The sequence below is a fragment of the Eschscholzia californica genome, unplaced genomic scaffold (genome assembly GCF_041429995.1).
Source record: "Eschscholzia californica isolate CP2 unplaced genomic scaffold, dmEscCali1.0.p SCAF_2, whole genome shotgun sequence".
NCBI classification, from domain to species: Eukaryota; Viridiplantae; Streptophyta; class Magnoliopsida; order Ranunculales; family Papaveraceae; genus Eschscholzia; species Eschscholzia californica.
This window is the reverse complement of record NW_028238309.1, coordinates 16,926,252-16,950,650: the sequence shown is the minus strand read 5'-3', so window position 1 is coordinate 16,950,650 and position 24,399 is coordinate 16,926,252. Positions and strand designations below refer to the sequence as shown.

At 36.3% G+C, this 24,399-nt stretch overlaps 2 protein-coding genes across 2 annotated transcripts; one reads left to right on the top strand and one right to left on the bottom strand.

Moving 5' to 3' along the window:
- Positions 1–12,259: 12,259 nt before the first annotated feature.
- On the bottom strand, positions 12,260–16,831 carry LOC147556576 (uncharacterized). Its single transcript, XM_086657467.1, has 5 exons — positions 16,672–16,831; positions 15,452–15,545; positions 14,225–14,338; positions 13,576–13,677; positions 12,260–12,637 (listed from the first exon to the last, which is right to left on the bottom strand). The coding sequence occupies exons 1-5, from the start codon at positions 16,776–16,778 to the stop codon at positions 12,473–12,475; spliced, it is 582 nt and encodes a 193-aa protein (XP_086513593.1). The 5' UTR covers positions 16,779–16,831; the 3' UTR covers positions 12,260–12,472.
- Positions 16,832–22,246: 5,415 nt separating this feature from the next.
- LOC147556575 (scopoletin glucosyltransferase-like) lies at positions 22,247–23,821 on the top strand. The gene has a single exon (XM_086663330.1). It carries the CDS (start codon positions 22,295–22,297, stop codon positions 23,729–23,731), a length of 1,437 nt encoding a protein of 478 aa, XP_086519456.1. The 5' UTR covers positions 22,247–22,294; the 3' UTR covers positions 23,732–23,821.
- The last annotated feature ends 578 nt before the right edge of the window (positions 23,822–24,399 follow it).

The following is a 24,399-nucleotide window of genomic DNA, read 5'->3' as shown; positions in this document are numbered from 1 at the left end:
ACAAGTTGTACACCATGGGTCCATCAGCAAGAACTTCTTTTGACCATAAATCTCTCACAAGGAAACCGCAAGGAAGAAATTCAACACTACAAAAATTTTCTTTAGTAAATTTTGAGATGGAAAGGAGATTCTTTTGGATTGTGTGGGTACATGAAGTACCTTTTTAAGTTTGAAAGATGCTGAACCAGCAGTAACATTAGTTTGGCATGTGCTAGAAAAAGGGAGAGACTTACCATCTCCTATCATAACACCACTTGTTCCTTTATAGGGAAAACATTCAGTGAGATTACCTTTGGTGTATGTCATATGGCTGCTAGCACCTGTGTCAGCAATCCGCTTCTTATCATCTTCCTTGTGACTTGATATATGTGCTTCCTCATGAATGGGTTCTTGAGTTTCGTCACTATAGTGATAATGAGCTTGTTCATCTTCCTCATGTTGTTGCTCAGGATACCCTTTTTCATCTTCTTCTTCTTCTTCTAGCTCTTGTAGGTGTAAATTAGCAGAATTTCTCTGTGGTAACCTATTTGAAGAAAAAGAATCTGAAAAATCTTTAAATCTCATTTTGCATTGTCTTGCAGTGTGTCCCCACTTATAACATATACCACAATGTATTGTAGTATAATCAAAGAAAGTGTTTCTTGGTTGTGGCATAGGTTGCCTTTGATTCGATTTATACTGAATTCTTTGTTGATATCCATCAGAACCCTGACTTTGATTTGAATTCCTAGGGTTATTGAAAGGAGATTTCATAGAAACTCTTGGTTGATATCTTTTTACAAAATATGATTCACTTTCTTCACTTATATCCTGTTCCTTTAACCAATGCTCATGATGAATTAACCTACTCCTAAGTTCTCCAAAGCTTAGAGCTCCATCTCTATTTTGAATTGTGATGACAAATTGAGAATACTATTTTCCCAATCCTTGAAGAGCTATTTTGGCTAGTTCAACATCACTTACCCTATCATTTACTGCCACTAGAGAATCAGCAAGATTCTTGATCATGCTTAGATATTGGGAAATTGAGAGATTTCCCTTTTTAATAGTTTGAAGTTTATGTCTGAGTGATGATTTCTTGGCTTCAAATTCTTGAAAGTAAATTTGTTCAAGATATCTCCATATATCTCTAGCAGTTTTCAAGCCAAGAATATCAGAAGCAATGGATTGACTTATTGTGGCTTTAATGCAAGATTTTACGAAACTGTCGTTCTTCCTCCATTGAAGATAGGCAGGATTTACAGTATCCCTACCTTCTAACACAACTAATTGTGGGGGTTCTTCATATGTTCCATCAATGTAACAGATTAAATCATTAACTATTAATGCGTTTTCAATCTGATCTTTCCAGATCAAAAAATTCGAACCATCTAACTTTATAGAAATTAAACTAGTGATATTAGCATTATATGAAACCTGACCTGTGTTTGGATTCATATGATGAACTGGTGGATTGTTGATGACCTCTGGATTTTCCATTTGAGAAGATGAATTCTCTGATTCAGAAGAATATCTTTCGAAAGTTGATTGAGAAGACTGAATATTCCGATTCCCTGATGACAGAAGTTTCAACTTCTTTGTTTCTATCGGTTTTGTCCCAATTTAGGGTTTCTAAATCGATTTGATCTGAAACTCTTAGGGCTCTGGTACCATGTGAGAAAGTAAGAAATTTGTATTTCATTAACTTTTCATCAATCCTTCATTACAATGAATGTTCCTTATATATACAAAGATTGAATTAGCTAGAGAAAGAAACTAGTAGAACTATAGAGAGAGATAGAGTCAGTTAGAGAGTTTGTTAGTTGTTAATCTGAGTTTAACAACTAACTAATCTCTATGAACCACACAAGTGAATAGCACGTGTAACCGAAGTGCCTATAGACATCGACATAGGTAGGTAATTCTGTTATTCCTTCTTCTTTAGCTTCTGACTCACTCAAGGATTATCTTCAACTTCCTTATGAACTATTGTCTTCTTACATAGACACATTAGGAAGCTTCTGCTCGGTCCTAGATTCTAGACATACTGGAAAGTTCTCGATTCCGTATTCTAGACATAATAGAATGCTTTTGATTTCATGGTCTTGATTTCCACTTCTGAATTAAGACTTATTTTCCAGGCACACATAGAATTATATATTCAGAAGAGAATTATATTTACAGAATATATATATATATATATATATATATATTCAGAAGAGAATGAGAGATTGAACGAAATCCTTCGAACATTCCCACTAAAGTGTTATTCTCGATAAACTATAATGCTCATAACTTTCTCCATTGAGCTAATATTCTTTCAGACACAAGAATTTAGAGCTCTTAGAATGGCACATGAGAAAACAGACTGAATTTGGCGTTCATTTGACTCATATTTATAGATTTTGAACACGTGGGTGTAAAGGGACACATATGTTGGCAACTGAGACGCATTTTGTCAGTGTTGGAACTCGATATATCATGTTCGGATATCATAAGTGTCGGCAGAGGTTAGGACCGTTAGATAGGTGGGTCCAATGGGAGAATGGTAAAGATTTTCTCTTGGATAGTTGACAAAAGTGACAAAGACAATTTTGATGTTTGAAATCCAATGTTATAGCTTTGTTTGTGGCTAATAGATGAAGAGTTGAGCCAGAGGTGTTTCATAATCTATTGTGCCAGATAGAAGAGGAGGATATGACCTCTGAGGCATGTGGTTTACAAGGATTCTGAACTTGAAAAGTAATGGGGTATAAGTCATTTACAATTGGTCCTTCATTGAAAATCTGATCAGAACAAATATCCATAACTTTGTAACCCATGGAGGGAACTGCACCAAACACTGATTGTCTCTTGTAAATTTAGAAATGGAAAGTAATTTCTCTTGATATTAGGAACTACTAAAACATCTTATGATAAAAGACATGAAGAGTTGTAGTGAGTTTTGTGTCACCTGTACTTGAGATGGGAATATAGTTGCCACTTCCCACCATAACTGAATCGGAGCTAAATAAGTTTCCTTATTCTGAATAGTGTTGTTCCTTTCGGTTTCCCCCACATTTCAAGAGTATTTTCTCTTATTCGTCAATTTGGGTGGAATTTTATAATATTCCATATAGGGTACCGTTCAGATATGTAACGATATCTGCCCCCACAGTTCTAGGGTAACCATTGCATTCTCCTCTTTGACAAAACTATGTTTGTACACAATTTCTTTAGTGTAGCGTTTCTAGTTTTGTTCCATAACATTATAATATATGATCATTGGAACCTTGAAATATAACACAAGGTGAGTTTCTCTCTTTTCTTAAGTTATATGTCTTAACATATATACTCCGTTGATAGATATAAAACTATCGCATGATCATCAAAGTTATCATTCCCTTTTTCATTCTTCATCGTCTCTAGATTTCGTTCACACTCTTGAATCAAAAATCTTACCAAGACCCTTGAATTTACTATTCGAGTCACGTCTAGACCGAATGATGTAATATTCAACTTTACGTCTTATCAACCTTAATTCTCTTGTCTATCAAAGAAAATTAGGTTGCCATGAGGATTTATAAGGACTATTCTGTAATGATACAGAACTAGGGACCTCCTTACAAAGACTTAAGGATTTATTTATAATAACTCCTGATTTCGAGATCTTTCAGCAAAGGTCCTTCCTTTCAACATATCTGAAGATCATTTTGTAACTCTTAGACAGGTCTAGGGACCTTCTAGAGAATTATACTAATTTACCGTCTGAATATGTTACTTTCTCAAAGACAAGTTAAATTTCAGAATTATGCATTCTCTGTCAACTTTGGATTCGAGATTGTTTCACGTAATTTTCATTATCTCAAACTGATGAGTTCCTTCGAACAGATCATCGTCTTGTAACTCTTTGTATAATGAGAACATTCTGTCGTCGACCTTGTCTAACCGCTTAGGTTCTGACATTTGTCTTAACACACTGCTCTGCTCACTTATGCGGTTGTCTTCTTCGATTCGTCATCGAATTGAACCTTTAGGATCAAGTATTCAAGACTTATGCCAACATTATTGATCCCTCTCTGTATTCTCGATAGCCGGTTTCACACCCAGTATTTATGTCGATACTTGGTGGTCAAGGTGTCGCTTAGCTTTCCGATGTCTCTATTATCAAGAAGATATTTTTAGAGTCATCAACTAAGTCAACATTCATGGTCACCATGTGTTGAACCTTATTTCTGCCCATGTCTAGTAAGAGACTTTAGTGAAATACTTCACAAAACCCAACGAGGTGAGATGAATCATCGTTTTCAATCTCCACTGATCGATTTTTATCCCTTTTAATGTTCTGTTTTTTTTTCTGTGCTCTACCAAGAGATTCGTCGTTTGATGAACTATGTCATTCGTGGCGCATATCTCGGCGAAAGGAGATTCATACTCTCCTCCTCAATCATTTCTCAAAGCCTTAATCTTTTTATAAAGTTGAGTTTCTACTTTGGTTTTATAAAGCTCGAACTTTTCGATTGCTTCGTCCTTACTCTTTAGTAAGTAATATAACAGAACAAGTGGAGTCATTGGTAAAGGTGATGGATTATCTTTTCCAGCCTCATGTTTGAACCATCTTTAGGTTACAGAGTTCATTGTTAAGTCTAAAGACTTTAACAATGTCTTAGTCATTTTTTACTATACACATGTTTGACATGTACGTCTTGAGTAAATTTCGAGTTTCGGAATTTAACTCCAAGTTCATTAGGTTCTTTTAATGACTTATTATTCACATGTCCCAATCTTTCGTGACAAATATTGGAGGACTCGACAATATACGCATAATTATTAATTTCATTAATAATAGGTGCCTTCGGCATTACATGGGTAACATTTAATTGAAATAACCCCCCACATAAATGGCCCTTTCCAATATACATCATTTTCTTAAATATGATAACGAAATCTGACAGAAAGATTAGTCTGAACCCGTTCTCACTTAAAAGGGAACCAGAAATCAAGTTCTTTTGATTGTCTGGAGCATGGAGTACATCAGTCAAAGTCACCTCTATTTCGAAAGTGAATATTAACACGATCTCCCCCTTTCCTTTGACTTGGGTGGTCGAGCCGTTTTCCTTAAATAAGGCCTCTCCTTCGGCTACCTCCGTATAGGAAGTGAATAGACTTTTGTCACTACAAACGTGACGACTTGCCCTAGTGTCGACCCACCATCTCTGGTTGTTAACCAGGTTATCTTCATGTGCCACTGCACAGAGGTTCATCTTATGAAGTATATCAAACATCTTTTCCAATTCAGTAGTCATAAGACAGTGATTCCGATTTTCGGTGTCTTTTACTAATGAAGCTTGGTTATCAGCTTTTTCCCCTTGATTGTCATATGTGGAGCGATAATCTTTGGCTAGGTGGCCCCGCTTTCCACTTGTAGCATTCGACAAGCCTTTGCCTTTTCCTCGGCTTGCCTCTGGTTTAGACGGATGCTTCCGTTTCAGAGCGAAGTCAGTTCCCTTGAACTTCTCTAGGTTTTCCACGTATGTGGTGTTAGGCTGAAGAACCCGTAGTGTTTTTCTTATTCTTGCCATATTTCTGAAACACACAGAAAACCAAATTAAATCGTATAACCAGAGAAATGATCGTTATATCTAAAATGTCTTAAGATTGTTGTTCCTTTGGTTATCAATCGATAAGTCGATTTGTCTCTGTCTTGGCTTGATTTAGACAGAGTTTCCTTTCTCTAACTTATAGAGATAGACTATTAAATAATAATGGTTTATCAATATTCCTTCTTTAATATAGTCGAGGCGAGAATAAATTCTCTTTCCTTAAGACATTTTACACCCCCGCAACAGTACCAAACGTTAGGGTGTATGCCTTCGGGATACAACGACTTTCCTTTCAGAGTTTTAAGACGGTACTTCTATATTCTGAAAGCGGACGAACCTTTGTAAGTATTATGAGTTCTTGGACTAATGCGGATGATCTTCTAGACGCTTCGGAAATTCAAACTTCACTCGAAACTTCTTTCTTCCTTTTTCTAGATATTCTAGGCAAACCAGAACCTCTAGAAATACTTCTCAATTAGATATTCCAGGCAAACCAGAACCTCTAATTGTTAGAAGAGATGAGAAGAAAAGAAGAGAATGAATTGATGTCCTAGATGCTATATGATTATCACTTCACTCAAAACTTCTTTCCTCCTTTTTCAAGATATTCTAGGCAGACCAGAACCTCTAGAATTACTTCTCAATTAGATATTTTAGGCAAACCAGAACCTCTAATTGTTGAAAGAGAGGAGAAGAAAAGAAGAGAATGAATTGATTGAGAATTGGAATGGTTTTGGGTTGTTTATATAGGAATCGAGTAGACACTTGATTTTGGGACATATCCATTGAATTTTTGGGACATATCTCCTCACTTTTTGGGACACAACTCTTTGACAAGAGTTGGTTATCCAACTGGTTTCGTCGGCAGCCTTCTGGGACGTCGGATGTCGCTGAAAAATTTGGATAGAACGAGATCCGTTAGATCAATCCCGAAGATGACCCACCAACGAAAGAGATGACCGTTAGATGAAATCTGACGAGATCCCGCAGGTGGCCGACACGGGTGGAACGCCCATCGTTGGATCCTTGCGGATCCAACGATCGCAATGGCGTCCCAACAAAGTCCAGAAGATTCTTGCTCGCGACCATCGGATGGGCTCGGGTTGAACGCCAGCCGTCCAGATCTGGATGCGCTAGCTTCGCCCAAATGCTCCCCAAATGGACTTTTCCCGTTTGCTTGTTTAGTCCCTTTTTAAACCGAACTTCGTCGAAATTTTAGACTTGAATTTTTCATTCATCCGGAATCGAATTTGAGTGATTCTTGGCTCTAAATTGAAGAGTTCGACGAGACAAACGCAATGGCGCGTTCGATTTCTGAGTTTGACGAGTCGGGTCGAGCCAAAGTCCACTCCGATTCCAACAAATAGCACTGGAATCATGAGTAATGTGACTAGCTGCACCTATGTCAACTAGTCAAGTTTCTGAGGTAAGTGTCTTTGTTTCAACCACAGAGACCATTAGTGCCTCATCATGCTCATAATTGTCTTGAAAGAAACCAAATTAAGCATCATAGGCTTCTTCTTCACTTAACTTTTCTTCTTTGTTTGATTCAGATGATTCTCCTTCTTCATACAGATGGAGACCAACAAAATTTGATCTTTCATGGCTATGAAAAGTTTTGACAGAGCTATTAAGTGGATTGTTTGTATTGTTGTTGTCATAAGTTTTGTTAGATTCATCAAGAGCATACCTAAAACGACACCGTGAAGCAGCATGACCCCATTTTCTGCATATTCCACATGGGATGCTGGCGAAATCAAAGTTTATGGCTCTTTCTCCTGGTTGATGACTCTTTTGATTGTTGTAATTTGGTTTATGAATGTTATGTTGTTCTTGATTTGTGGAATATATTGGTTGTTATGGTTGAGAACTCCTCAATTGTTTTTTATTCATTTGATTTGAGTTAAATTGATGATAACTTGGTTGAGATTGTTGTCTAAATTGTGTTCTTCTGGCTAAGTAAGCTGACTCATTTATCTCCTCATTTTCCCGAGTATTAAGCCATTGTTCATGGTGAATAATTCGAGTCCTCAATTCTGGAAAAAATAATTTTGATTCTCTCTGATGTGTGGCAATGATGAACTACTTATATTCTTTTCCCAATCCTTTTAGAGTTATTCGACATAACTCTGACTCAAACACTTTATCATCTACAACAATCAGAGAATCAACTAGATTTTGATTTTTCTTAGATAATCACTTACAGAAAGATCACCTTTCTCAACATTTTGAAGTTCTTCTCCTAATGAAGAGATCTTTGCTTCATATTCTTCTATATACATTACTTCGAGAAATTTCCATATTTCTGTAGCAGTACAAAGCCCTAATACATTTGATGAGCTAGATCTAGTAAAAGTAGCTTTCATACAAGCGTTTACAAAATTATCTGTCTTTCTCCAAATGACAAAGGATGGATTTAGAACTTCTGATCCATTTCAGAAATATATTTACTTGGAGATTGGATAGATCCATCTATATAGCCTATAAGATCAGTACTTAGAAGAATGGTGTCAAGTTGATCTTTCCACAATAAGTAAAACCATCTAATTTTTCTGATACAAAATTTGATATGTTCGAAATTGATGCATTTGTGTTTGAAATTGGGTTTTGAGGAGTGGAAGAGATTGAAGATTCCATCAGACAAGATATAATAGAAGATAAAGATTAAAGTCGAAAGTAGAACTTACTTTGGGTTGATTTCGTGCAAGTAGAAAATCTTCACATAGAGAGAAAGAGATTCATTTATTCTTCATTTATGTGGCTCTGATACCATGTTGAAATTAGTAATAACAAGTGATGATCAACAATGGTACTGATGAATAGAGTGATGATGATGATAAAAGATAGAGTTAGAACTAAACGAAGAATTTTATTACTGAAATCATTAAAATCCAATTACAAAGAAGATTTTTTTTTTTAGCAAACTGTTACAAAGAAGATTACAAGTATTTATAGACTTTGGTTGCTTAATCATATTTCATAGTTCAACAACAAAAAAATTGTTAGGAATAGTTCGTTAGATTGACAAACTTTTCTTAACAACCAATTATATATTAGCCCACTCTATTTATGGTTAGGCACCCACCATTTCTGTTAGGCACCCTCGGCTATTTAATCATCTCTTTTATTTTAATCTTACACCATCTTTACATTGTCTTCTTCATTAACATCCCCTATGGTAAGTTGTCTTGTTTTGAATCTTATGTGGCAACAACCACATCATTATAGAATGGAGTTCCCACATTTATCAAACTAAGGTATAACGTTTGAATCGATCTCGAATCTCCATCTTTTACGAGTCTTGTTTCAATTAAGCCCTCTTTTATAAGTGGTTTTGTGCCTGGTATGACTCAAATGACTAATGACGCCCCGAGCCCGAATCTATACTTTTTATATGAAATTTATGAAAAATGGTTGGATCCTTGTGAATATAATCCAAGTTGAAGGAAAAGTCGAATATTCAGTGATCAAATCATTTACTCTATAGCCTGATAGATCTTTTGACATTCTTTTCTTCAGTTTCCTCAAACATCTCAACTACTTAGTTGTTACGCTCCTTCTGTAACACATCTTACTACCTCAATGGATAAAGAAATTATTTACTTTGAAAGATAAAAATTTATAAACCATGATTATGTCCTAAAATTTTCATGCTCAATGAAACTTTCATGTTCAATGAACGAAACATTGGTGTTTCAAACAAATATAAGTGGCTGCAATTGAATTTTCCAGAAATTTGATATAAACAAAAACATCGTATTGTAATTACTGGACTACTTCGCCCAAAGGTTTGAGTAAGAGATGATATCAGTCGTTTAGCAACCAACTTTGGTTCAACTTACTAAAGCCGACCAAGGCTTTAACTAATGAGATTACCTTTTTTCTACTAATCAGTAATCACTAATAGCATTTAGTCTTCTTCAAAAGTACACTCTAATATGGTAACTCAATACAATATTATTTTGTCTCAGTAGCTAAAACTCCTATAAAATAATATAGCATGTCATAAGTTTTAACACTGTCTATAAAAATAACTACGGACATTAAAAACAATTATAAACTGTGAGGGGTCGAATTCGCGGGTCAAGAAGTCAAGTGGACCGAGTCGTTGACCGAAAGTTGGACCTTCACCTGTTAATATTTTTGTGGGCACTGACGACGTCTTTGGACTTAACCTGTGACAAGAGACAAGAACACACGTGACCGTAAGATCCCTGGGACACCGGGATGGTATCGGCCTAAGGGGGCTCCGGCGGCCAAGTCAGTAAGCTTGCAAGAGAAGTAATAGGTAAACAAATGATATCCCTGGAATGTTATCGTTGGTTAGATGATGGTCGGAGGTTAGGCACAGCTCGCAGAGTGGCCGGAACTCGATCTGTGCGGATAGACTGACTTGTTTGGAGAGAGATTGTGGCAGCCTATGAGGTATGTCCTTAACTAAGGCAACCCTCGTATATATTCACGTGGGCAAAGTAAGGAAGGCCCGACCTCCGGGAGAGATAAAGTAGCTTCCCTACTTTGATCGTCTGGAGATAGAAAGATAGGTCGTCCTCCTTTGATGAGTGGTCGTCAGGAGAGAGAAAGATAGGCAGTCCTCCCTTGATGAGTGGTTTTCAGGAGAGAGAAAGATAAGTCGTCCTCCTTTGATGAGTGGTCTTCAGGAGAGAGAGAAAGATATAGGTCGACCTCCTTTGATGAGTGGTCGACCTCCTTTGATGAGTGGTCGTCGGGAGATAGAAATATAGGTCGACCTCCCTTTGATCAGTCGTAGGTTCTTCAATGGATGTTGGATTGATCGATGACAGAGAGAATAAGACGATGACAATAGTAGAAGTGTTGTAGACAACTAGTTGATCCCTTTGTATGAGAGAGAAAGCAGTGAGTTATATTCGTGATTGCCCGATACCAGATGATCGAGTATTTTAGTCGGAATCTGGATGATAGTATTGAGTCTGTACTCGATGTGTTTACCCAGAATCAGATGATCTGTATCATCTTGGTTCAGTCAATTTATAGTGTCTTGGGTTTATTGTTACTTAGTGATGAGTCCTCTCTTTTAGGCGGTAACGCATAGAATTGTCATCATAAATGTGAAGATCGTAACTCCCCTAACGGGTATATCCGGGATATGTCATCATGAATGACTGTAACGCCCCACAACGAATACACGGAGGGAGGTGAAGGCGGACCTCTTTATCCCGAGCTAGAGGTCTGGTGAGGAGGTGAGGGCGGACCTCTTTATCCCGAGCTGGATGTGTTTCCATATTCTTGGTCAGCTGAGGAGGTGAGGGCGGACCTCTTTATCCCGAGCTGGAGGTCTGGTGAAGAGGTGAGGGTGGACCTCTTTATCCCGAGTTGAATGTGCTTCTATATTCTTGGTCAACTGAGGAGGTGAGGCGGACCTTTTTATCCAGGGCTGGAAGTGTTTTCGTACTTTGACGTTGCTTCGTGGTACCCGAAGATAAATGGGTCGGGCCCATTAGCCATTAATTCATGGACTTGGTCACCGTGTTAACCTGTTAATCATGGATTTCTCGGGGCGCTCCTGGTGACGTATTTTGGCACATACAATTATATATATACCAGAAGAGAATGAGAGATTGAATGAAAATTTTCTAACATTCCCACTTAGGTGTTAGTCTAGACATTAGAATCCTCACAACTTTCTCCAATGAATTAATATTCTCTGACACACAAGAATATAGAGCTCTTAACGAAATGGTTTTTTAGAGTTCATTTAGCTCCTATTTATAGATTTTGTATATGTGGGTGCAAAAGGGACGCAATTTTGTCACTGCCAGGACTAGATATATGGCGTACGGATATCATAAGTGTTGGCAGCGATTAGGACCGTTAGATCTGAAGAAAAATCTTAACAAGAACGACATCTAGGCGAGCTACCGAAAACATCCCGAATGAGGAACATTGCGGTTGTTGATCTAGGCGCTTTGGGACCTTCTAGAAGGTTGCCCGAAGCGTGCTAAGACGATGAATACCAGCTGCTCAATTTCTCTTGCCGACTGGACAAGATTCATCAGATCACGACAGTTCGTTGCTTGCATTTTGCTCCCCCAAAAGAACTGGTCTGGTTTGCTACATAGTCCTTGATTTAACCGATTTTTGTCCAATTTTCAAACTGGAATATCTTATTCACCGGAATCAGATTCGTTATATACTTGGCTCTTAATTGAAGAGTTCGGCGAGACGAACGCAATGGCATTTTCCATTTCCCAATTTGAAAAATCAGGTCGAGCCAAAATTGGTTCGGACTCCAAAGCCTATGAAACCAACACCTTGTTATCCTAGTTGAGTGAACGGATTTGTGTAAAAAGGAAGCTCTTCTTATCTGAGATCACTAGCTTGCCAAAAATAACAAATAGAACTTCACAAGATCAAGATTAATTTCAAACTAGAACACCCAATAGTTATGAGGGATACATTGAAGAATTGTAACCTTGTGATGGCATGCATGTTCAACTTTAAACTTGGTCACATTTTTATGGATCTCTACTTATGGTTGGAAGGACAGGGTAGGTCCTCATCTGCTGAAAAACTGACTGCTCACCAAGGAATAATCTCTGTTCGGTTTAATCGACACAATCTTCCAGCATCATCTCGTTCAGTTACGACAATAAAACGCAAAAAATTCTGATACAATTGTTTATATCATATATTTACCTCTCCATTATGATATAGCCTTCTATGAAGTGATCTATGACCATCTCAAGATCTATTCATTTTGTCTCTGGTTTAGTTTACTCTGTTCTTTACAAGTAGTAATTCAGTGCATACAACCAAAATAGTTCCATCAACATTAAAAAATATGAAAAAGGATCACCAAGGAAAAGAATTTTTACATTTTGAAGAATGATATTTGAATCTAAAACAAGTTTTCCTTTTGATTTCTTGATTCAAGAATTCAAAGGAAAACTTTTCTGCAAGAAACTTAGTGGTGCTCCAATGTCCAAGTTCGACGGAATATTTTTCTGTAAGTAACTCAAAGGTGCTTCAATATCTAGCTTTAGTGGAGAATTTGTATTTACAAAACTCAGAATTGTGCTCCAATATCCAGTCAGCTGCAGGAACGAAGCAAAGAAGTTGGGTTAATTAAGGATAGAGATCTGGTACGCCAAATTTGGGTACCGGGTCACGAAACCACCCAAAAGGGGTAAGGGCAATACATGGTACCATGGGTGGGTAGACTGTCTAGTAACTCCTAACGGAACTTTCATACGCAAAGACACTTGGTCCCATATTGCTTAAGAAGATTGTGAGAATAGTCCCACATGGGAGAAGGGGTAACTAGCAACCAAGAATATAATGTATAGGTCCTCTCCACTAATTGCCAATTGGTTTTGAGTTGGATGACCACAAACTTAACATGGTATTAGAGCTAGGCCCACACATGATAGGCTTAAAAGTCGTGTTCCATGTCACCCGAAATAAAAAAAACACACGTCAGGCTAACCACCCCACATGTGAGGGGGCGTGTGACAATAGTATCACATGGGAGAAGGGGTAACTAGCAACCAAGAATATAATGTATAGGTCCTCTCCACACATTGCCAATTGGTTTTGAGTTGGATGACCACAAACTTAGCAAAGATCTTGTGCACCTAGGTCGTATCAAAACTTCTTGTCTTAACTCTTACGTTTTTTAAAGGCCTTTTGGGTAAGTTTGGCGCTTCGGTTCGTCAGACGGAGAAGCCTTGTACCATGCCAAGGAAAAACCTTGTACCATGTGAAAATAGACTAGTGGCTTGCTTGGTGCCTAAATCGAAGACAATATAGCTGGTGCTGGGGCATGTGTTATACCATAATTAATTCAATGTGAAAAAAATAATCAATCAAATAAACCGGAAATCGTGAAAGTGAAGACAACCCAAATCAAGAAAAGAAATTGTTGACTGGAACGTTTTGATCGTGACTTCATTGTAATATTTTGAGGGTGGTGCAGTTCAAATTTTTCTTCCTTTCGACTAAAACTCATATTGCATAAAAAAGAATAACTAACCTGAGATACAATGTTGTTTCCAGTGTGACCTTCAACGACAAGTCCTGCTGTCAGACCAATCATTGCCCACGCTCCATTAATTGCTTCAATTTGACGTTGTCTCTGCATATTTATCGCGTAAATCAGCTATGAAAGTGAACAATTAGAAGGAAAGAAAAGAAAGAGGTGAAATCCTAGGCTTTGGACTGGGGAATTCATAACAGTGAACCTAGAAAATCAACAAACAACCTAACTGCTACGTGCTTAGGACTCTGACCGACTCTAATTGCAAAACATAGATGACAAACAAGTATCATAACTTAGTGTTGCGAAGCAAGATGGCCTAAGCCCCAAATACAGAACCTATTCTTGAAAGAAAACTTTGCAGCAGAAAATTTGAATTAATTATATAAAATCCGAAAGCTGGAAAAGGGAATCCATGATCATTTGGGACCGACATATCCAACGTAAAACAAAAGATGGATGACATAGATTGTAGAACTGGGAATTCATATCATACATTCCTACAGTTACTGACGGTTAGATTGTCCTTTGAAAATTAACAGAAGAGCTAGGTCCTGCAAGTTTTAACCTTATAACCATTATTCTACTCCATAAAGTGCATTCATTATCATCTGAAGCTCTAGAAAATAATTGATATTTGATTAACCTCGAATTTCTCTCTGGCTTTGATTTCTTGCATCTGTTCAGCTGCCAACCTTTTCGCCTCCAACGGGTCAACCATGACAATCTCACCGTTAGGATTTCCTTTCGCTGAAGGTACCTTTAAGACCAAATCCATAATAAATTGTTATTTTTCAGTTTTGAGCTGTAATCGTACATAACAAATAATAACGTATATATACACCTAACAAAAACGTATTCCTACTATTACTGACTACATATTGCGAGAATGACAAGATTTAGATCATTTATTTTGATTATATAAAAGTAACGATTAGAATGTGTATTAGCTATGTAATAAGCAGACGCCTTATTAGTGTTTTGGCTGCTGGTAGTATGGGATACCTGTAGACTTTACTTGTATCAGATACTCGCATAGCTTTAGGGTGAATGATGTTAAATTTTATATGTGCATCTGATCCTCCTCCGTTAAATTTTATATGTTAAATTTTATAACAACTAGAACGCTGTCTACGACTCTATCCAAATAACTACTCAAAAATAACTATCATCTAATTAAGATAACAATACTTGGTAGTCCAACCTAATGTGGGTAAACCCACTTGGTTGTCAAATGGGGCCCACTAGGTAACAAGCCGCATTCCTGTTTCCGCACTTTCCACTTACTCGCTGTCTTCAATACTCCATATGTTTGTTGGATAGGGATACCATATCGATGTCCATGTTACGTAGCCTTCTAGATATCTGCTTTCATATCTCGACAATGATGTGTCAAGTTGTAAGCATATGCAGGTAACATAAGATTCTGATTCGTTGGGGTCTAATTACCAGCATTTTGTGACTAACATTAAACTAAAAATTCCTAATAATAGCAATAAGATTGATCATGCGAAAGCAAAGAAATATATTAAAACGCCGATGCATCACTCAAGTTGATCAGAACGAACATTAAATTTTGGACTAATGAGTAATGATCAAGAAAATAGAAAAAGAAATTGGTAGCTCATAAATATTAAATCGACAATCACAACTGAGGCATGGATTCAACTGCAATTAAATGAAGCTAAGTTCGACCCACACTGTATTAAACAAAATATGTGTATCAGTGACCAAGAAATGTGATTCATTGCAGCACAAGGTAATGTTAGTGGATGATTAAAAATCATGCATGACATACCTACACAATCTTTCACCATATGCAGACCTAAATATATTGGCATTATACATCTAGAGACATTGAAGTGATTCATACATTAGGATTCCCCAAGATCTGGAATGCTCGGCCATTCATTCTGCGAATACCCAAGTTTGTGAAGTTCACATCTTTGCTTCTCTGAAATCCCCACCTGTAAAAACGAAGATTGCTTAAGACCAAAAAACGGGAAAAGAAAGGAATATTTAAGAGAGAAATCTAAAAGGTAACCAATTACTAATTGCTCCTCCATTGTTATTCTAACCGCTCCTACATTGTTAATCTGTCGGGAAAAGGTGGAAGATAGAAGATGGAGGAAGCCGTAGGTGCATAAATCGGCAATGAGGATGGTACTCTCATGTCCCAAGGTTTCGAACCATCCACAAAATGTTTTAGAGATTACAGTGTCACTACGAATACAAGAACAATTTTATAATATTAGTTGTCTAAGCTAAAGGTTGCTAAATTGGTCTATATAAGAGTACCGCTTCAAACATCAGTGAAAATTTAGTCGTAAACAATAATTCATAGAGATGATGCATAAAGCGACATGCAAAGTGTGCCACAAAAGTGCCCTAAAATGGAAATAAACTGTAGATGCCGAAACCTACAATACACACCCACATACAAAGTGCAGTGGACAGTGGTGATCAAGGAATTAAATTTTGAAGAATTTTGGCCGTAATGACCAAAATATTTCCAGTCCCATGCCCACTGAAATTTATTTACTTTCTCTCAACGACGCCTGACCAAGGAATTAAATTTCGAAATATTTCGGCCGTAATGAACAAAATATTTTCATTTCCATGCCGACCGAAATTTCCACCTAAACCAAAATTTCATTCCTTGGTGGTGAAAACCTGGTTAAACCTTCTCCCTAACCTCATGAACTGATACCCTAAATGGAAAAAATAATAATAATAAAAATAAATACTTCCCCTCTTTTTAAACCTAAACTGGTTAAGATAGAAGATCTGTATTCTCATCTCTTGATTAATAATAACTTACTACAAAATCTACTTAAAAACAAGACCTAAAATTCTAACTATTTGGATTGGATCAATAAGAACTTATCATCAGCTTTATTTTATCAAGGTACCTGCTTTCCCAATTTTTTCAACATTTATGATCATTATCAACAATACCCACACAATAATTCGACTTTTAAGTTGTGAAAATTCTAAAAAAAAAAAAAAAGCAAGTACTATTTTTCTGCAAAAATTAGCTAAAAAACCATAAAGATTGCTGAAATAAGTATGAAGTGAAAGTGAATAACTTACTGAAGGGGTGTTTTAGAGAGAGAATTAGATGAGAAAGAAGATGAAGAAGAGCAGATGAGGGAAGAACAACCACCACCATTAACAGTGAGAGATGATATCTGCATCATGTTTCTTCCCCTACCACAAAAATGGTGGAACAGCTCAATTTAAGTAGACGTCTCCCATAAGCGTTATAGGCGCCTCCCATAGGTGTTATAGGCGTCACCGCCTTTGTGAACTTAAGCATTACGACCTACGCTATTTTTTTTTTGTGAGAATTCGACTACGATCTACGTTAGTCGTTGCAAGGTGTAGATGCATCATGAAGATATAAGAAACTCGATAACCGCCTAATTTAAACCACGAATGAAGAGGCCTAAAGCCCGACAAAGTATTACATTATTTTACTTTATTTATAGCCTATATTACATGGGATAAATCTTAATGACAAACTGCTTCCACCGAGTCTCGATCCCACGACCTCATGGGCTTAAGAGGGGTGTCTAACCGCAAAACTCAAAAAAAGCTCTATTCGTCCTATGTGTCAAGTTCCAGTTGAGATTCTCACTCCTAGGTGGCGAATATAGAGATCCTCAATTTTTTTTGTCTCCAATTCAAAATTCTAAACTTATCTTATTTACTTATGTGGCGTAGTTATTTTTGTAAATAATTTAGTTATTTAGAAAATATGGAAGACTCGATTTCTATTGATTGAAAATCAAATATTGATGAGTTGGACAATTAGAGATATCTCAAGAGGACACTTTAGAAATGGAGTGTCCTCTTAAGATATCTCTATTCCACCCTCGACACGTCATTTGTGTTGCATTGGAGAGAGTTTTTATGATTGTGTGTTGCAATGGAGATGCTCTTAGCTTGACTCCAACAAAAATAGAATTAATTTCAGTTTAGTCCCCTTAAAAATGACCAACTAGTTAAAATATCCCTATAAGATGATTAGATTCGAAAATAACTCCATAAATTATTTTTCTGTTATCTTTTCCTTCGTATAGTTACCTCTATTTCAAAACTAACCTCCTTTCTGTAAACATATTAGTTTGTCAAGTCATGATTAATTTCATCTATCAATTATACTCTCTTGGTTTTATTATTAGCTTTTCTTCTTCTATATTTAATTAATGATATATCTTTAGCCGCTCAAAAACAGGTGTGAAATTGATTAGGCAATTGGATTTTACGTCATTTTCTCTCTCTCGATGAGTAGTCGTGATATCTGACAATCCGATCGATCTCACGCCAACTTTTTTCGACCTATGTGTAATCCTCAATTTTGTTCGTTCTTCTTTTTCCTTCCATAAACATGATTCAAATGGGTGTTTGACCTTACTCCCACATTACAAATTAGTAATTAAGTTTACCTCCTACCATAATTGGTAATTGAGTTTACCTCCTTGAATTTAAAGTTACTAAGTTTCGTTGCTTCCTACGGATGAGCAGGTCCCTCTTGGCTAACGCCGTTAGATCAAATATCTCTTATTTTTTTCAGCCCAACAAAAATAACCTAAATTAAATTATTGAATGTTATTTAACGATAGAAGTTAAGGGGAGAGAAAGCACTAAGTATTTTAGGAACATGAAGAAAGATGAGAGAAACCACCTTGATCTTCGTCCAAGACCTAAAATCATAATGGGGGTAGAATTCCAAATTACTTCATATCTTTAAAATGACAAAAATTCTTTTTAAAAAGTAGTTTCTTTGTGAGAGATTTTTTAGTATGAGAATCTTTTGAATAAGTGTTGACATAAATAAAGGGAGTTCAAAACCAATTTACAGTTCATTCAGTGTAACCGTGAAGATTATTGAGAGAGTTGAGCACACAAACTCCCCTTTTTTCTTTTTATTCTAAAGGTGGGATATGCTTATGTACGAAAATGGCTATGTCGGTTATCAGACAGGAATACAGACCTTGATGTTGGATCGTCTGTTTGGTTGAATGATATCTGGATGAATGATACTTCTCCTTTAGCTCTCGCTCCTGCTCCTGGAAACCTGGGGAAAAACCTGCAAAGAGTTTAAAACCTCTCCGGCGCTCAAGACAGTCAGATTGCCCTTTGCAGTTAAAGTATTGAGTATTGATTCATCCTTGGGCAACGTAATGAGCTTACCTTGATGAAGGTGATGTGATGCCCTTTTATATGCTGTTTTGGACCGACTGTGATAGAGTGTGTAGATGAAGCGGGTTCGATCCACCATTCGAGATTAAGACTACTCTTTGGTAGTTAGGGTTTTGAGTTTATCTCGTATCTAGGATAATTAGAAGTTCTTCTGTTTGATGATACTTCGTAGATATCCTGCCGATACGATAGATATTATGTGAGACGTTTCCTCCTTTGAGACTCTTGAAGCCCAAGTTTAATCAACACTTAGGATTGTAGCCAATTGAGAATTTTAGGAAGATTCAGAATTAAGTCGGTAAGCGTGCGGCGCGCTTCTGCCTCCCCGGGTTTAGCATGTGAGGCATCGACCTTCCTTACATGGACTCCTATAATTCTTGTGAATCACATGGCAGACCTAGTTGTGTTTACGTCAGAACAGGGTTGGAACTCGAAAGATGATCTTGCCGACCTCCCGATTCTAGGCTTAGGTGGCAGACCTCTTCGGGCTCAGCGGTCCTGTTCCATTGAGACAGGTTTACCCGTTGGAGTTTTGGTCTTTTCTTGACTTCTTGACTACAGTCAACGGTTGACCATTTTATGTATCATCATGGTATCATCACGGTATATTTACTTAATTACCCTAAGATAGTTGTGTAATTACTAAAAGTGTTTAAACGGTTTTTACTCATGAATTATCTTCCGTTAGATCAAATTCCAACCAAATTTCTAAAATAAAGTGGACGGTCGGTCGGACTTATCCCCTAGATAACCAACTGACATGTTTTATTATAATAGACCAAATTTCTAAAATAAAGTGGACGGTCAGACTTGTCCTCTAGATAACCGACTGACATGTTTTATTATAATAGATTATCAAAATTGTTATGGATATGTTTGGCATGTGACAATAAAATTTAGATTAAATAATATAGAGACTCTACTGACTATATTCCCGACCAAATCATACAATAATGTAAGGTGGAATGACTTCTAAGAATTGTATTGACGGATAAATGTTCTTTGTCATCACATTTCTCTCACGCACGCCAAACATATTGTTTGTGTTTTTTTAAAAATAGTAAATCTAAGGAGGTAAGCTTAGTTATCAGGTATTAAGGGTTCTGTAAACCAAAAAATTTCTTAGTGATTGATGGCTCTTGATACCATGTAAAGTATTGCATTCAAGATGCCCTACAATGTAGGGATTCGATTGTATTTATAGAGATGGTAAAAGAAGTACAATTACAATAATAACCTTATGAACAGAAACAAATACAAGTATGTACAATTACACTACTAGTCTTAACAGGCTCAATAACCAATTAGTGAGGAGGGAAGTAAGGTCAAAAATCCAAAAGTGAATTCACTTTTTTTTCTCTTTGATTTATTGTGTAATCTTCTTTGAAATCTCAATTAATAGGTTAAGGGATGTCACATTCAAGTAAAAGAAGCAGAGATGTGTTTGAGGGGGTGCCACCAGTCGCACTAAGCCCCCTCAAACCGCATGATCTCGGGCCACCAAAATTATTTTGATAATTTTTCAGCCTAATTTGTATTAATGAGCCTAATTTGTATTAACGAGAAAGGTGTAACTTAGTTGTTAAGTATTTTGCCTAAATTGTATTAAAGATCTACCGTTTTAAATTAGTTCAGCTCCTTTTCTGCCAACCCTGCCATTCTGGACCTGCAACGCATATTTTGTGGGCAGAGGAATTAGGCTTTATTTTGCGAAAGTTATCGGGCCGTAGGCCTTGTCATTAAGCAGTTGATTCTCTTAACATGGATCGTTGTCCACATACTTCTTTCTACAATTGACGAAGAATAATTCTACAAAAATTCGTTATCATTTGACAAATAATATTTCATTTATTCAATTTGGTTGTATTAATTTTAATATTCTCGAAGTTACACAAATTCAAACTTGTGTTTCTTTTCAAGAGGGATTACCAAAATGAGTTCCAATATCAGACGAACTTCTAAATTTAACTGAATATCTAGTTGATTTGTGCTTTGGCAAATTAGTTGCCTACAAATGATTATTCTAGGTATAGAAATGGAGGATTTCTTTTATTGACAAGATAATGAAATGTTTTTTTTGTTGAAAGAAGATAATGAAATATTGCATCTTTTTACACGTGTGTAAAGACCTAAAGGCCCTTGTCTTATTTGCCATGGCAGGGAAGTGGTCATCATAGATAAGGTGGTTTACTATTCACTTTGAGTAAGTAGGAAATGTACCAAAAAAAAAAAAAAAATTGGGTTTCTAGTCCAAAAATCTACCCCTAAACACACATTTAGTCCACCCTAATATTAATATAGGATTTTAAGCCAAAATAATAATTATAATAGATATTTAGTCCAACTTAGTTAAAGTATGTTTATATGTCAAGGTTACAGTGTTTTTCTGTTTATCGATTCTTGTTTTGTTTCATAAATTACCTGTTATTTATTGTTAAAGTTTCATACTTTATTTCATTTCTTCATACTTTATTTTATTTTTCTTTATATGTGTCATACATAACACATTATGTATCAACAATGTTTCTTCAAAACGAAAAAGGACTAAAAACCCATTTTCTGAGAAGATTGGACCTTAAACCCTTTTTGAACTTTATTTTGGACTTAAAATTCATGGACCAAAAAAAACACTTGGATAAGATATTTTTTTCCAAATCTATTCGTAGAAGATTTTCTTTTAACCTCATTATAGAAAAATCATGATCTCAAAATTTGAAATCAGCCAACTCGTGATAAAATCTAAGATGGTTGATTTTGAATTGGTTTATAAGGAGGGCATCGATATCTTCCCTATTTGTCTTTTTTAAGCAGAATCATAAATATATTCCATATTTCAAAAATAGCATTCTTCTGGAAAAAAAAATGACTTGGAGTTCATTTTGTCGCGAAAATGTGATTATACCACTCTCTTCTTAATGTAGTAAGAAAGAGTCATACCAGAGTACAATGACTCATGGTGTGCTAGGAACAAATGATTTTAAAGGAAAATGTTCACATGAATATTCATGACTTTCACATGCTATTCTTCAGCGTGTCTTCTTCTTCAGTTGATAAAGATGATGAGAAGAACTGATGATTAATCCAAATATCATTTGTAATGACGTTGCCAATTTTTTACCGCCATGGAGAACCGGATTACGATATTGAAGAAAGAAAAAGAATTACGACAATTAGTGTCATTTCTATTTTGGCAGTCATGTTTATAGGAAATAATATAGAGATTTCAAAATTTGGATTTAGTCTTTTTCCCCAACAACAGAAGTTTTTCTGAAAAGATTTACACCAATATTAGTATGCAGGTGACAGCTACATGGCTACATGCCATATAGTAATGTCGGTTTGTAATGGTAGAAAATTTTTGCATTAATTGCCTTATATATGGCATTTACCCATTTAATGGAAATACCAAACTTGCACAACCACTATAAATAAATGGAAGATATACCTATGTGATATGGTTCTCTCATTGCACAAAGAACCCATTTCTTCTCTCTAGTAGAACACCACAATGGTATCTTCTCCTATTCTTCCATCAAAAAAGCATGATGATGAGCAATATCATATAGTGATCTTCCCTTTCCTTTCTCATGGTCATACCCTTCCTCTACTTGATTTGGCTAAGGTTCTCTCAAATCAACAACTCAAAGTTACTATCATCACCACCAAACAAAATGCCCCACAAATTCTTCACTACACCTCTAACCACAAAAACATTCATATCAAACTTTTGCCTTTTCCAACACTTGAGGGCCTACCATCTCCTTGTGAGAACACCTCTCATCTACCTTCCATGGATTATCTTCCTCAGTTTTTTGAAGGTGTAAGTCAATTAGAAAACCCCTTCCGTGAAGTCTTACAAGAGATGCGAGATACCGGATCACTTCCTATTTGTGTGATATCGGATTTCTTCTTAAGTTGGACACTTAGTACTTGTCACAAGTTTAACGTCCCGAGGATTGTTTTTCATGGGATGGGCGTATTCGCAATGACTCTAAGTAAATACATCATGGAGAACGCAGAACAACTTATTGCTACGCCAGATTCTGAACCTCTACCTCTTCCAGATTTAAATCAATATTTTCCGATATATAAACATGATTTAGCCGAAGCTTTTAAATTCAAGAATCATCCTGACCATGTAAAAAAATTCTTCAATGAAGTTGAAGAAACAGATAGGAAAAGTTGGGGTGTGATAGTCAATAGTTTTGATGCATTGGAAAAAAAACATGTCCAAAATTTTAAACAGTTTTATGAAGATGGGGCAGGAGCTTGGTGTGTTGGGCCACTTTTACTCTATGACAAAATGAATGTCAATGATGAATCAAATGAACACATCAAGTGGTTAGATGAGCAAAAGATTGGGTCAGTATTGTATGTGGCATTTGGGACACAAGCACTTGTTTTAGATGAGCAATTGAATGAGATTATTTTAGGGTTAGAGATGTCAAATCAACCTTTCATTTTTGTTATAAGATCTAAGACATGGACCCCACCAGAGGGATTGAAAGACAGATTGAGGGGAAAAGGTCTAGTAATACAAAGCTGGTTAAATCAGAAAAAGATATTATCACATCCTGGGATTGGTGGGTTTTTGAGTCATTGTGGATGGAATTCTGTATTAGAGAGTTTATCTTTTGGGGTACCCCTTCTTGTATGGCCAATGATGGCAGAGCAATATTTGAATGCTAAGATTGTTGTTGAAGAATATGAAGCAGGATTGTTTGTTCGTAAGGAAATCAAGAAAGAGATGGGTGTTGTTGGATCAAATGAGATTTGCAAAGGAGTGAAGGAATTGATGGAATCAAAACAAGGAGAGAAAGTAAGAGAGAAGGCCAAAAGCATAGGAAGATCTGCTAAGCTGGCTGTTGAAAAAGATGGATCATCTTTCAAGAGTGTCAATCAATTGATTGAATGTTTAATTGCTCATCATCAACACAAATACTAGAACACATTTTATTTCTATATGGTTATTGGGAGAATGTTTTAGATTTACTTACAACAATAATAAATTTAAGTTATTTAGAAAAAATAAAAATGTGTTTTGTGACGAGTAATTTTGTTTATAGTTGTTATAGTTGTGCGTTTTACAGGTTAGACTCTGACACCGTTTGCGAACGGTGTTGTGTTTGAGTCCAAGTGCATCGAATATAGAGTAGTCATTAACAATGGTGAGGAAGTAGACTCAACTAGAAAAAGACTGAGACGTGAAAATGACTCAAGATAACAGTATGAATCAGTTGCACGACAAATGCACTTAGGAATAATACTATTAGTAAAAGAAAAATAGATCAATTTGTCGAAGGACTAAGAATACAATTATTCGAAGGATCAAAACGGATAAAAATCAAAAGGCCTAGATAGTTGTTTTAAACAGCCTAAACTATGATGTCCTAATCGACAGTCCCAAAAGTTGAGCTACTTATTTATAGTACGACTCGAGAAGGTAGAAAATGTTGGAAAGTAATATCAAATGGACGTTGACAAACTTCCAACCAAAGAGATGGACGGAAAATGATTGATGTAGACCAAACCAAACAGAGCGAAATCAATTTGGCTTTACTTCGACTAACAGATTCTAGCCAATTGAAAGGATCTTCTGCTCAATCCACTGAC